Raw genomic sequence first — 13,286 nt, 5'->3', positions numbered from 1 at the left:
ATCCGAATCAGGCTTAGCGTTGTGGAACAGGATTTCCCAGCTTTGATCCACTCGTGACTCGAGCTTCCGGCTCTTTCTTGATTCTTCAATATCGTCAAACAATGCAACTTTTCGCCTGGCCTCGATCACAGCTTTTGGAAATTGGTGATCAAAGATGGTGTCCAGCATGGCTTCATCAGCATGAACAGCTCGTCCTCACCCAGCTGTGGAATCTCAGCTTGCCCGGGTGGAGCCGCGGAAGTCTGGCCACACAAGCCTGCGCAGTGTTCAAGGAGCATCTGAACGATCTCTCATCATACACGGTGCTAGACGTTTGTGCCGGTGCCGGCGGGCCTACTCCAGTTCTTGAATCAGAGCTTAACAAACAGCTCGAGGTCGAAGGTCGAGGACCTGTTCAGTTTGTACTAACTGACCTCTACCCTCACGTCGAAGAGTGGGAGCGGATCTCGAAAAAACAGCAAAATGTCACTTACATCGAGACTCCGATCGATGCTCGGGCTATTCCTCGAGTTGCGGCAAGTCTTAAGAAAGAGTGCCGGATCTTCAATATCTGTTTCCATCACTTCGGAGATGAAGATGCAGCGGGCATTTTGAAGAGTGCAATTGAGTCAGCGGACTCGTTCATGTAAGCGGCTTAATCGGCAAGGTTTATTTCTCTAAACGACTAATTTGCATTATTCCAGCATATTCGAGATCACAGCACGCGACCTGTGGACTTGCTTATGCTCGCCTTTGGTGTTCTTCTGGACTTTCTTCGTGACCATCGTCTGGTACTGGAGTTCGCCAGTCCATCTTCTCTATACATTCATTGTGCCTGTGGCCCCGTTGACTATCTGGATCGACGGATTCATCTCCTGTCTCCGAACACGCACTACAGAGGAAACCTGGAAACTATTGGACCAGCCGGACCTTGATCTCACCAACTGGACCTTTTATAGCGGCAAGAAGACCGTACAGTTTCCTTTCATCACTTTGTATTACCATGTTGGCATCAAATCATGATGTCAGATGGGCTATCAAAATGTACACTATGGTATGTAGCGCCAATGCATCTACCTAATCATCCACGCATATCGCCTTATAGCGGACTCACGACTTCCAACTTGCCTTCTAGGCTCTTTCGCCCCGCAAGAGGGTTCGTGTTTATCCTTCCATGCCATGTCATGCCGCCATGGTTGTACCAGACTGAGATAACTACTGGCTCCTATGAGCATCGAGTAGCGGGCGTTCGGTTGTATTGGGTCATCATCATCATCATCAAGCCCTGACTCCCACCCCTTGTAATCGAATTCAATGCTCTTTCGGACCTCATGTCCCCTCGACTACATGCATACAGTAGTGTAATCATATGGATGTTTCTGCCTTGGTGAAATTGTAGTTGCCTTTTGTTGTTGCCCTAATCACCTCGTTTCCATGGCCACCCTCACACCAGGCTACTTTGTATATCTGATGTTTACTCAAGCAACCTATAGATGTTTCTGCCCTGGAGACGCCGACGCCGTAGTTTCCTGATTCCTTGCCCTTACTACTTACTTGGTTACCATGGCCACCCAGACCCTCACACCTTGGATAGCTCCATCATTACTCAACCACGTAGATGTTTCTGCCCAGGTGAAGACTTCTCTGCTTCCTTAACCTAGTAACTGTTTTTCGTGGCGTTTACATGGGTGCCCTCACATCTAGATTGTATAACTACCTAGTCTCAAGTTTACTTAATATAGATGTTCCAATATCTGATGGTTCCTGCCCTGGCAAAGTCGTAGTTTCCTTACCCTAATCACTCCTCCATGGCGTTTCCATGGCCACCACCGCACCTGCCTTGGTATAACTTCAGTTTGCTGTGCCTTCCTGTTGACTTGCTCGTTGCCATGGACGGTCCCAAACAATATTTATTCCCCCATTTCCTCTGAATCTTTGCTTTCTTTTCTCCTTTCTCCTCTCTCCATTGCCACTGGCTTTTTCTCATTTGCTTCATAGCATCTGATATTTCAAACCCACTGCCAATACTTCATATCATTCTTCATCATGTACTTCACCTATCTTCCTCCCCCCGCTCATCTCGTCCCCCGCTGCTCCGACGCTCCCCCACCTCTGAAGTCCTGCCTTGCCAATGTGGATGAGGACCTGGAGGAGCTCCCATCTGACGAACCCTTCGTCCGGAAGTCTGTCCACTTCGCGGATGATGTGGACCTCGTTCAGGTGAGAGTGATTCCAGCCCGTAACCTCCCCCCGCGTTGCTGGCGTGAGAGCACCCCGCTCCTCGGGAAGGTGGCTGAAGACAAGTGGCGGAAGGACCTCATCAACTACTCGTCACATCGGTCAGCCAAGAACAACCGGCTCCCCAGCCAGAAGTTGAAATCACCGAAACGCCGGGGACCCAAAGCACGCTCTGCTCGGCCGCACGTGCGATGTCCCGGTCGTTTCGGTGCTGCGTATGCCGCTGAACCCAAGTCTCCCCGGTTCGAACCTTCCTCGGATGGTTCCAAGGCTACGCCTGCAGCCGATTGTTGCATTGGTGCGACGACTTCCTTCCGTGGGCAACCACCAGTGACAGCTGAGTGCGGACCACTGCCAGAGATCCTTCAGGGACTAACCATTGAACCTGCCATTGACGGTTCACATGCTCCGGCTTTTGACATGTCGAAATTGTCAAGTGCGCTTCCTGAGAGCCACACCCTCGATATGTCAGCGCTGCAGCATGCACTCCCTGATCTGGAGGCTACTGGTGTCGCATTCGACATGACTGCGCTGGTGGAAGCCCTGCCCGATCTAGATGGATCACTCGGTACATTGCCCCTGACGCCTGTACCCAAGTCCTTGGCTGCGCCATTCACATCCAACTCTCCTCCTGAGGCTGGGCATTCACGTGTGGTCGTCCAAGCCCGCGTCCAGGTCGGGCCCATGGTCCGCGCCTGGATCAGCCACCTCAGCTGGGTCTTGTTTGTGCTGGCGTTTATCTTCCCAAGACTTGCGCCAGCTTTGCCAGCCGTATATGCGTTCCTCCTGATTGCTGCGGCGTGTACCTGATCCTGATAGCCAATCCACAGGGTCCACTTTCTCGTTCACAAAGGCAGGGTATGATTTCATCGTCTTTTGTTCCTGTTTTTCTTTTCTTTCTTTTCCTTCTTGTCTCGAGGCTTTTGCCGTTTGCTTTTTCGGAAAATTCAAAAACCCAAAAAATCCTGTTGTTCGTGCTTTCTGGCGTCTGGCGTTTTGTTTTGTTCTGTTTCGAGGCTTTTGCCCTTTAACTTCTATTTAGGATCGAAGGCGAGCGTTTCTGTCTGTGATCGTGCGGAAGGCAGCAGAACGCGTGGTGGCTTGATTGTGTGGCGATGGGGGTAAGTCTGTCCTTGGACTCTGATGGTTCCCTGAGCTGACTGAAATGAATTGTAGGTGGTTGTGGGTGTCGCTGCTGCGGGTCGGACTGATCGAACGTCTCTGTCTGTGAACATGCGGAAGGCAGCAGAGCGTGGGGAGGCTCAATTGGATAGTGATAGGCGTAAGCATATTTCCTACTTCTGGTGCTTCTGTGAGCTGACTGGAATGAATTACAGGTTGCTGGTGGGTGTCGCTGCTGCGGGTCGGACTGATCGAACGTCTCTGTCTGTGAACATGCGGAAGGCAACAGAGCGTGGGGAGGCTCAATTGGATGGTGACGGGAGTAAGTATCTTTCCTTGGATGTCTGATGCTTCCGTGAGCTGACACGAGAATCAATCGTAGGTGGCTGGTGGGTACCGTCGCCTAACTCGATCGATCGAACGTCTCTGTCTGTGAACGTGCGGAAGGCAGCAGGGACGTGTGGTGAGACTGAGCCGAGGATGCGGTTGTATCTGTGCTTCATAGTTCATGTACAGAAATCAAAAAGTACTAAGCTTCTGCTGTCCTAGAGTAAAGAAGCTCGAGATATAACCTGGAATCCAAGTGATATTGATTGAAAGTATCGACCACTCGGCCCCCATATCACCGGACAACGGTGATTTGAATATGTTCCATTCGCACGGACTATGCACACACATATGAAGAATACCAATAGGATGACGACCATCATGGCCGGGCATCAACCTACTCAATTGGATGCGAGCTTCCCTGGTTCTCAGTAGCATACGAGCAGTTCCAAGGTTCCAATACATATAGTTGAGTGGAGATAGGCTCTCCCCCTACAGTATTACTCTCAGGGTCACTTTGGATTCTAGGTTATGTCGGCATCCTTATCTCCAATTAAGGAGACAAAACAGTCAGATAGTGATAGTTACAAAGAATACACTCCTATCCACATGCATGCCTCGTACTATGCAGCTTCTCCAAATCCCGCCTTCTTCAATATTCCACTGGAGAACTCATCTCAATTGTGGAGTACGTAGCCAAAAACAGAGCACTGTATGTTCAAGCGTCCTGACCTTTCCGAGTTTTGTCAGCGAGGTGCCTGGCAGACGATGCCCTTGATGAGGAGGTCGTTTGTCATCATCGTCAGAGTCACTGTCCTCGTCTTCGACGTGAGTGAGCTGTATCGTATTGTCCGATTGAGACTGGTCCGTTGTGGTGGGAATGGTGCGAGGGTGGGTGACCCCTCCACTCTGCTAAAGGGTCCAGCTCGTTCTGGCAGCAATGGTCTGGTCTCGACGTTAATCTCCGTCTCGATATCTCTGAGGCTGGATAGCTAGATCAAAAAGGTTGAGCGCACAGCGATCATTTTCCTCCTCGGCAAGGGCCGTGCCGGAGGTTCAGATCCTGCGGTTCAGATCCTGCGGACCGGTGCCTCCCTGAGACAGTTAGTCCAGATAGCGAGTAAAGGCCTCCCTTTGAACACATCATTTATTGGTCAAGAAAAGAGCTATTAGATATTTCTTGGATTTATTGCTTCTCCGAGGGATCATGGTCAGAAAGCTACCCTTGATGGTCTCTTCCAGGTCCGTTACGTTAGATGAGCCCGGACTTCGTGCCGAGCCAACACAGCAACACTTTCGCACGGTTCGCGGCTGGAGTCGCAAATTATGATTATCACGAGTCGATACGACGATGAGTCACCTGCGCATCAATCGAATTGAATTCTCTTCCAGATACCACCCTAGGTACTCAAAAACTTCCTCGCGATCGCCCAGCTCTTTATGGGCCTGCACCTCTTCCTTTTTCTTTTGAAGAGACCACCTATCCCGCATCATGGCTACAATGAATTTTGACTTCTCACGCCCCGTTGCTCTACCTTCACCCGAGCAGTCGTTTACAAGAACGCTTGCTGAGGGGCCAGCTCCACCATCAAGAGATGGCTCCCCCCAGGTGTCGCCTATTCCCCCGGCTGGTCAGCCCGTTTTCGAACAACTTCCATCATCAAAGATCACAAGGTCCCGCAGAATTGCAATTACTACGTTGCTAGTTTCAGCAAATCTTGTCCAGGTATGTAGACCACGAGGTTCTCGTTCCCTAGAAATTCGAAGGCTGAATTCGATCTCGCCAGATGACTGTTAACTTTGCCGGGATTGCTGGTGGTAGTCGGCTGAGTCAGTCCATGGGAGTCAAGAAGACATACGCCTCTTGGATTGCAGCAAGTTATCCGTAAGGTGTCATCAACGCGCTATTCGGATGGCAAGGGAAAATAGTACTAACGCCATGGAGACTAACTCAAGGTACATTGGTTCTCATCAGTGGTCGACTGGGAGATGTCTATGGACACCGAGAGCTTCTGCTTGCTGGCGGGGCATGGCTCAGCATGACCACGCTAGCCAGTGCGTTTTGCAACCACGCCTTCTTTGCTTTCGTCATAACGCGAGCTCTTTCAGGCTTAGGGGGCGCCTTCATCATGCCAAACGCAGTAGCCATGATCTCAAGCACTAACCCTCCCGGTCGTGTACGGAACCTCAGTTTGGGTTTCTTTGCTGCATCTGCGCCCATAGGTGGTTATTTTGGGGCATTATTTCTCGGTGCATTCATGGAGACGACAGAATGGAAATGGTTTTTTGTGTTTATGTTAGTCGGGCCTCTAGATCTCAAGTTCGGACACGTGCCATGCTAATTACTCGCATTTCTTAGTGCCAGTCTCGGTGTCATCACATTCCTCGCTATCTGGGCACTGAGCTCCCGCGAGACTCCAGTTGACCTGCATGGCAAAATTGATGTTGTGGGTTCTGCTCTAGGTGTTAGCTCACTGGTTCTCTTTAACTTTGTCTGGAAGTAAGTGTGGTTGCATCTCACAGCTATGCTATCATGATGTGGAACAAGCTAACTTTGTCGTGATAATTGCAGTCAAGCCCCCAGTGTCGGATGGCAAACGCCTTATGAGATTGCTCTCCTACTTCTATCCATCATTCTCTTCGGTGCATTCCTCGTTTGGGAGAAGCGATATACTGCCTACCCAATTATGCCGCTCGAGATTTTCAAAGCACCATGCTTCCTCGTCGTTATCCTGGTTGTTCTTCTCAACTACATGGCTGTAGGTACTCTGATCTGGTACCAAGTCCTGTGGTTGCAAGAGGTTTGGAAATGGACCCCCCTTGAATTTGCCGTCGGCTGGACACCATTCGTCATTTGTGCCACGGCGGCCGCCTGCCTTGCTGCTTGGCTGGTTCCTCGCGTATCAGCGCAATGGATTCTAGCCATTGGGACCTGCACGATCCTGGTATCAAATGCACTAATGGCAACTGTTCCACTCCATCAAAGCTATTGGGCCCAAGTTTTCCCATCTGTTGTGCTCTTTGCTTTCTGTCCTGACTTAGTATATACCGCCGGGCAAATCATTGCTAGTAACTCTGTTCGTCGGCATCAGCAAGGTATTGCGGGCTCTATCATTGGCACGTTAAACCTCTATGGGAATAGTCTCGGTTTGGGATTTGCCTCCACTATTGAAGGTCAAATTAGCAAGAGTTCGGGAAGCCAGATCTTGGGTTACAGATCCGCACTCTTTTTTGGTGTTGCAATTAGTGTTCTGGCTCTCATACTTGATGTCGCGTTTGTTAGACTGGTAAAGGATGATCGTGAGGGATGGGCTGAAGAGGATCGCATACAGATAGATGAGAGGGAACTTGCCAACCTTGCTGAGACCACTGGTGCTAACCGTCTTGCAGCAGTCGAAAGATTGTGATTGCAAGTATTACACGAACGTCGCCATTTCCTGTTACCAGTGGCATCACAAGTCAGTCATTGGAAATAATCACCTCAAACCTAAGGTGGGAAGGTTTGAATTGATCTTAAACATTTCGGTGACATGGCAAATAGTTCTTATCGTTAGCTCTGTGGCTCGGGGATGTTTATCCACAGATTCTGGGGTCGTTGTTGCTTCCCAGAACAGTCTGTAGTCTTTAGTTTATACTAGACTAGGTACTGTAGCATGGAGCCATACAGTAATGTAGAACTAATGGCATTCTTGACAAACTCATAAGAATACTGTAATTTACAATGATGGACCCCAGGTACCTAGACAATGCAAAGCCGACGGAACTATATCCTAATATGGACTAGCCGGAGCATTGGTTAACTAAGCCAAAGGGCATTACCAAATACTCAAAATGGCCAGGAAACACACTAACTAATCTAAAGAAGCAAGCAAGCAGAGTAGTTAGTAAATGCCTGGTATTGCAGCAAAATGTTCTATCAAGGTATAAACATCACTTCCCCATTACATTTCATTAGATCATAGGCCGATCCTCTCTATCCTCCAATTCAACCACAGCATCATCATCCGTCCCATCCAAGATATCCGATCTCTCAGACTGCCTAGACCCATTCCGATCTCGCAGCCTGACCGGGCGACGAGATATCTTACCAGATACAAACCCAGCCACCGTCTGAATAAGCCTCCACAAGCGATCTTCCAGAGTCTCCGGGGCCGGATTATTCAGATGCCCACCAAGCCCAGTGAACTCCGACGAACTAGTTGCAGCCAGAGTATGTTCCTCGGCTTCGACCTTGAACTGGTATTTCAGACAATCCTTGACGGTCACCAATCCGGTGAGTCTCCCGCGATGCTCGACGAGAATAACACGCGGACCCATCTTTTTGAAAATCTCCATGACTGTTTCGAGAGGGTGGCGCGGGTGCACGGTCAGCGGTGTGTGGTCGACATATCGGGAGAAATCGACAAAGGCGGCTCCGGTGCTCCGCTGGATTGCATCGAATGTATCTAGTGAATGGGTGTGTTGTGAGACGGATGCTCGGCGTGCGATGGCTGCCTCGGCTGCCTCTTTGGTGAAGGCACAGCGGGCGTTTGGAGCGACTAGTCCTTCGTTGCGGGCACGATCGATGGCGTACCGAAGCTCGGTTCGTCCGATGTATCCCACTAGGACTTTGGAAGTGCGGTCTTCCACGACTGGGAAGCCTTGGAATCTGTTGTCTTTGAGGAGATGCTCTGCTTCGCGGACGGGGAAGTCTGATGCTGGTAGTGAGAGAGGACCGGTGGTCATTGCGTGGGATACGGGCACGTTGAAAACGTGGTCTTCCTTATTGTCTAGGAATGGGAAACCGTTGAACCAGATCATTCGGTCAGCGATACCGCCGCTGCCGAATCGGTCGCCAACGGCTTTGGTGATGCCAACTACTATCTAGAACAGTGTCAGCCAGTTTCCGAATGAGATAACGTCGTTGTGATATGCACTTACCATAGTCGGCAGAATGTATGTCAGCGCGCCAGTCAGCTCGAACATGATGACCGTTACGGAGATGGTCAGATGCATGATTCCACTGAGCGCTGCGCCGGCTCCCAGAAACGCATATGTTCCCGGTGTAATGCAAGGCACATCTGGGTCACACGAGGCGAAGAAGGCAGATTGAGGGAATGATTCGTGTAATGCCTGCACCATGATTCCGACCATTCGGCCAAACGAAGCCCCGACGGCCATCGAAGGTACGAAGATGCCGGCCGGCACCTTGCAGCCGTAGGAAATTATCACCAGGCCAGTGCGAAGAACCGTCGCGATAGCTAGTGAGAAGATCATTGACCACCGATTCTTGGCCCTATCATGTGTCAGGAGGCTTTCATGCAAAAGTGGAGGGTGATGTTCATACTCGCATAGTCCATCGTAATCATGGCCGTTTTCGCATTCACGGAACAGAATTTCCATCATCGCGGTCATATTGATTCTCAGGAACATATTAGGGTAGCAGAGTATAGCAGTGAGCCCAGCGAGAACAACGGACTCGGTTATAGGCCACTGCGATAAGTATTTCTTCCGGAATGCAGCCATTCGGAGGTTCCATTTCATCACGAAGGCACCGTAAAGCCCACCGAAGATGCCGAGGCCAATAAAGAAGATAAATTCGAAAAAGTGCCATGTGCGGTCATACTCGACTTGAAACATGACCAACTGGCCGGTTCTGAAAGGATTAACAGCCTAGGAATGGATCAGCGGTAGTCCGGGATTGATCTAATATGTGAAAAACTTACAGCTAGCACACTAGTTGCCACCAAGGCACAGAAATAGCTTCGCCAGAGAGTCTTGAGCGGGAAGTAATTTGCCATTTCCTATTGAGAAGTCAGCATTCATACCAGGAGCTAGAGCACAATCAGACTGACCTCCAGGGAGAACAGCACGCCTCCAATCGGACTTCCGAAAGCGACAGCTACACCAGCTGCTGCCGAGGCAGTCAAGATCTCTCGGGTCTTCGACGCATTCTGTTTGTATTTACCAAAGAACCGCGATATCACGTTGCCGGTGCACACAGCAAAATGCACGCTAGGTCCCTCTTTCCCAACAGATAAACCCGATGCAATAGCTAATGGGAGCGCAATGGATTTGATTAGAAGAGTCCAGGCACCGAGGAAGCCTTTCATCACGAAGCCAGCAATGATGCATTTGATCTCTGAGATGCCAGAGCCTGCCGCATACGGCGCAAATGACTTCACTAACACTGCGGCAATAGATGAAAGTAGCAGCTATTCTCGGGATTAGTAAATTGGCTCCTGGTCACAATAACAGCAAGACTTACCGCGCCGAAGAAGTAGAAAATATAGTTGAATAGCCCGAAGGAAGTCCAGCGTTTCCACTCGGGACATTCTATCAAATGAAGTCAGCTTATGATCGCGATGTCCCCGTTGCACAGCTTGTTGAACATACGACCATTCTCGGCACCCCAACAGCAGAACGACTCGTTGAGGTAAAATGCAGTGGTGCAATGGCCCAGCTTGATATCAGAAAGCCATTCCGTAATGATGTTGAGCACAGCCGAATTCAATCCAATTGCCAAGCCCACAAGCGTAACAACAAGCCATGCCTGACCTGCATCATAAGACTCGTACACTTTACGTCTCCAGCCAAGGATGCCTTCCTGATCCCAGAACCTCGTACCACTGCGCCGTTTTGCGCGCCGCCGCGATTGTTCATATACTGCATCTTGAATCCAGTCTATCGTGGTGAAGTCTTCATATCGCTTGATCTCATTGATCTCTTCTGGAATGGCGGGGGTTCTTGGTTGTCGGATCGGGCTTGTTCGTCGATGGGGGAGATAGCACGACCCGATGGCCTTCGCACATTGCGGCGCTCTCTTGAAACGGAGTGAGACCTGGAATCGGTCGGGGAGAGGTATGAAGAGGTCATAACATCGATCGAGAGGGTAGGGTCAGCATAGTCGACTTGAGCCGGACTCGATAATATGTCGGTGTCCGCGGTAGAAGCCACACGTCGCCGCGAGAAGAGAGGTCTCGTAGCTGGAGATTAGATACTCTGCCCCAGGGTTCTTCTTTTAGGTCCCAAGGTTATTATCGAAATAATAGTAAGTAGTAGGGGTGAAGAGAGCTCTTCGGAGTCGATGATGTGACAAAGCGAAGTCGCCAAGTATCGATAACGAAGCCTCCTGAGATAACGCCGCGGCCAACGCGTTTTACTCTTTCTCGACTCCACGTTCGCGCCTACGTGCTTCAAACGAGATATAGCATTCAATACATGCTGCAATCCGCACACTTTTGTTCTTCATTCAATATACTTCACAAGGCTCGACAATATGGCTCCAAAGGCTGTGGCAGAGCCGGATGAGATCACCGGACAGAGCGCACTTCCCAGTACGTCCTATACATCGTTCCTACTCGAAAATGCCATATACTAAGCAATTATACAGTTGCTCGAATCAAGAAGATTATTCAGTTGGACGAGGATATCGCACAATGCTCGAACAATGCAACCTTTGTCATCGCAATGGCTACCGTGCGCCCTACCCTTGACCCAATCACTTCGGAACACCGACTAACTCTGGATCTAGGAAATGTTCATCCAATATCTTGCTGAGCAAGGACACAATGTGGCCATATCTGAGCGGAAGCCACGCAAGACTGTTCAATACAAAGATCTCGGTTTGTTGCGCCCGCCCTGTCCACGGTCAGCCAGAGGTCGAATGACATGTGCTAACACGCACTAGCTGCGGCGGTATCACACACAGACAACCTTGAATTCCTCGCCGATGTTATCCCTAAGACTACCACCTACAAACAATTCAAAGAGAAGAAGGCAAAAGATGCGGCCAACCAAAGCGTCCTGGAGAAGGGACAGCGTACACTCAATGGTAGCGGTGCTCCCTCGGCAGCAGCAAATGGCATGCCCAAGGGAGATGCCACCCCACACAGAGACGAGTCAAAGACTACATCGCCGTCGGTTTCTCGGCCGATGGTGCCTGTGAGCGCACTGATTGCAGACCGAACAGTCGAACCCATGGGGAACCCTGACCATGATGTTGAAATGCGAGATTGATTGCGTTATATTGTTCTTTCTTTACCCTAGTCATTTGCATAGGAGTTCTAAGGTGATGGGTTTACGCTGGTTTTGGCTTTGTATGGTCGCATTGGGTCGGCTTAGTTATTACCGACAGAAAACGCAGATAGCATAAAAGATTGAATTAACGAGTCGAATTTGACAGTCATTAGCAGTAATAAATCCAGTAACAACTCGATAAACAGTAATAGTATATCAAGCAAATAGTTATTCAGTTGTAGAAGAAGTTCTGTTAGGGAGTGAACGGGAACCGACCAGCCAATGACAGGCCCCGTGATTCCGATCGCTAGCGAAAGCTCTGGCTCCAACTTCAACTTCCGACTTCATCCACCCTCTGCCTCACCTCGCTCTCTCCACATTCGCGGCTCAATTTCCCCCCGTGGTCAATTGCCCTCACAATGTCGCTCTCCTCCGCTTCCAGCACTCTGCTGCGCACCGTCGCCCGGCAGCAGCTGCCCACTTCCCGCGCCGCCGTCGCCTCCTGCCAGCAGCGGAGGGGAGTTGCCGATGCGAAGTCGTCATTCGAATCCCCTTTCACCAGCGCTAACGAGCGTGGCTCGACTCTGAAGATCCCCGACTTCAGCAAGTACAAGTCCAACAAGTCGGCCCGCTCCAACCAGGTCTTCTCCTACTTCATGGCCGGCTCCCTCGGTCTGGCTTCCGCTGTCGGTGCCAAGGCTACTGTCCAGGGTAGGTTTCTTCAATTTTCGAACACGAAAGAGATGGGAATCATTATTGGCATGAATTCGAGACGATTGCACAAGGAATATTGGAATATTCGGGGAAATTCGGCGACTTTAGAACAACTCATGACTGACGCTATTCTTTCTCTCCAGATTTCCTGGTGAACATGTCCGCCTCCGCCGATGTCCTGGCCCAGGCCAAGGTTGAGATCGCTCTCGGTGCCATTCCTGAGGGCAAGAACGTACGTTTTTCCATCCGCCATTCATCCGATCCATCCATATCTAACGACCTTACTTAACAGGTCATCATCAAATGGCGTGGAAAGCCCGTCTTCATCCGCCACCGTACCCAGGCCGAGATCGATGAGGCCCGTGAGTCCAAGTGGGAGGGTCTCCGTGACCCCCAGCCCGATGAGGACCGCGTTCAGCGTCCAGAGTGGCTCGTCATGCTCGGTTAGTGAAGAAAGACGCCATTCGCGCACAGAACATCCTTTCTAACCATCCTCTTCCCTATAGGTGTCTGCACTCACTTGGGTTGTGTCCCCATCGGTGAGGCCGGTGATTACGGCGGCTGGTTCTGCCCCTGCCACGGTTCCCACTACGATATCTCCGGCCGTATTCGCAAGGGTCCTGCCCCTCTCAACCTCGAGGTTCCCGCCTACAGCTTCCCGGAGGAGGAGACCCTGGTTATCGGTTAAGCGAATTCCGAATACACTCCGTTTTTATCATCGCCGGTGGTGTGTCTCATTAGATGGATGAGATAAAAGATAGAAGGGTGTCTCCTATCTATCTGTGTATGTGCTTGTGTGTTGTTTTCTTCCCTTTTTTTTAGACAGAGCGGCCGTGTGTCTTGTCAAGATTAAGAGACCTGTGTTTTAATATGGACAAAAAAATGAGCCTCTTTCTTCCCTTTGTTTG

General features: G+C 50.3%; 7 protein-coding genes across 7 annotated transcripts; 6 read left to right on the top strand and 1 right to left on the bottom strand.

Moving 5' to 3' along the window:
- Window positions 1–101: 101 nt before the first annotated feature.
- On the top strand, window positions 102–1,002 carry N7515_009273 (uncharacterized protein; the record flags this gene model as incomplete). Its single annotated transcript, XM_056670017.1, has 2 exons — window positions 102–625; window positions 684–1,002. 2 exons carry the CDS (start codon window positions 102–104, stop codon window positions 1,000–1,002), a joined length of 843 nt encoding a protein of 280 aa, XP_056517816.1.
- A 1,023-nt stretch (window positions 1,003–2,025) lies between these two features.
- On the top strand, window positions 2,026–3,027 carry N7515_009272 (uncharacterized protein; the record flags this gene model as incomplete). Its single annotated transcript, XM_056670016.1, has 1 exon — window positions 2,026–3,027. The coding sequence occupies one exon, from the start codon at window positions 2,026–2,028 to the stop codon at window positions 3,025–3,027; it is 1,002 nt and encodes a 333-aa protein (XP_056517815.1).
- A 305-nt stretch (window positions 3,028–3,332) lies between these two features.
- Window positions 3,333–3,687, top strand: N7515_009271 (uncharacterized protein; the record flags this gene model as incomplete). The annotated part of the gene is made up of 2 exons (XM_056670015.1): window positions 3,333–3,338; window positions 3,394–3,687. The coding sequence occupies 2 exons, from the start codon at window positions 3,333–3,335 to the stop codon at window positions 3,685–3,687; spliced, it is 300 nt and encodes a 99-aa protein (XP_056517814.1).
- A 1,471-nt stretch (window positions 3,688–5,158) lies between these two features.
- Window positions 5,159–7,073, top strand: N7515_009270 (Major facilitator superfamily domain general substrate transporter; the record flags this gene model as incomplete). Its single annotated transcript, XM_056670014.1, has 5 exons — window positions 5,159–5,392; window positions 5,454–5,551; window positions 5,612–5,962; window positions 6,026–6,166; window positions 6,239–7,073. The coding sequence occupies 5 exons, from the start codon at window positions 5,159–5,161 to the stop codon at window positions 7,071–7,073; spliced, it is 1,659 nt and encodes a 552-aa protein (XP_056517813.1).
- Window positions 7,074–7,617: 544 nt separating this feature from the next.
- On the bottom strand, window positions 7,618–10,486 carry N7515_009269 (chloride channel protein; the record flags this gene model as incomplete). Its single annotated transcript, XM_056670013.1, has 6 exons — window positions 7,618–8,529; window positions 8,587–9,318; window positions 9,372–9,449; window positions 9,501–9,860; window positions 9,914–9,981; window positions 10,042–10,486. Coding segments are annotated over 6 exons (2,595 nt in total), but the record flags the coding sequence as incomplete, so codon positions are not given.
- Window positions 10,487–10,924: 438 nt separating this feature from the next.
- On the top strand, window positions 10,925–11,664 carry N7515_009268 (histone-fold domain-containing protein; the record flags this gene model as incomplete). The annotated part of the gene is made up of 4 exons (XM_056670012.1): window positions 10,925–10,982; window positions 11,039–11,124; window positions 11,180–11,270; window positions 11,336–11,664. 4 exons carry the CDS (start codon window positions 10,925–10,927, stop codon window positions 11,662–11,664), a joined length of 564 nt encoding a protein of 187 aa, XP_056517811.1.
- A 419-nt stretch (window positions 11,665–12,083) lies between these two features.
- On the top strand, window positions 12,084–13,066 carry rip1 (ubiquinol--cytochrome-c reductase catalytic subunit RIP1; the record flags this gene model as incomplete). The annotated part of the gene is made up of 4 exons (XM_056670011.1): window positions 12,084–12,375; window positions 12,522–12,610; window positions 12,671–12,821; window positions 12,885–13,066. The coding sequence occupies 4 exons, from the start codon at window positions 12,084–12,086 to the stop codon at window positions 13,064–13,066; spliced, it is 714 nt and encodes a 237-aa protein (XP_056517810.1).
- Window positions 13,067–13,286: the final 220 nt, after the last annotated feature.

The sequence above is a fragment of the Penicillium bovifimosum genome (genome assembly GCF_028826915.1).
Source record: "Penicillium bovifimosum strain IBT 22155 chromosome Unknown utg000007l_segment0_segment0, whole genome shotgun sequence".
Taxonomy (NCBI): domain Eukaryota; kingdom Fungi; phylum Ascomycota; class Eurotiomycetes; order Eurotiales; family Aspergillaceae; genus Penicillium; species Penicillium bovifimosum.
Note: the sequence above shows the minus strand (reverse complement) of the source record. Positions and strands in the feature narration are given on the sequence as shown.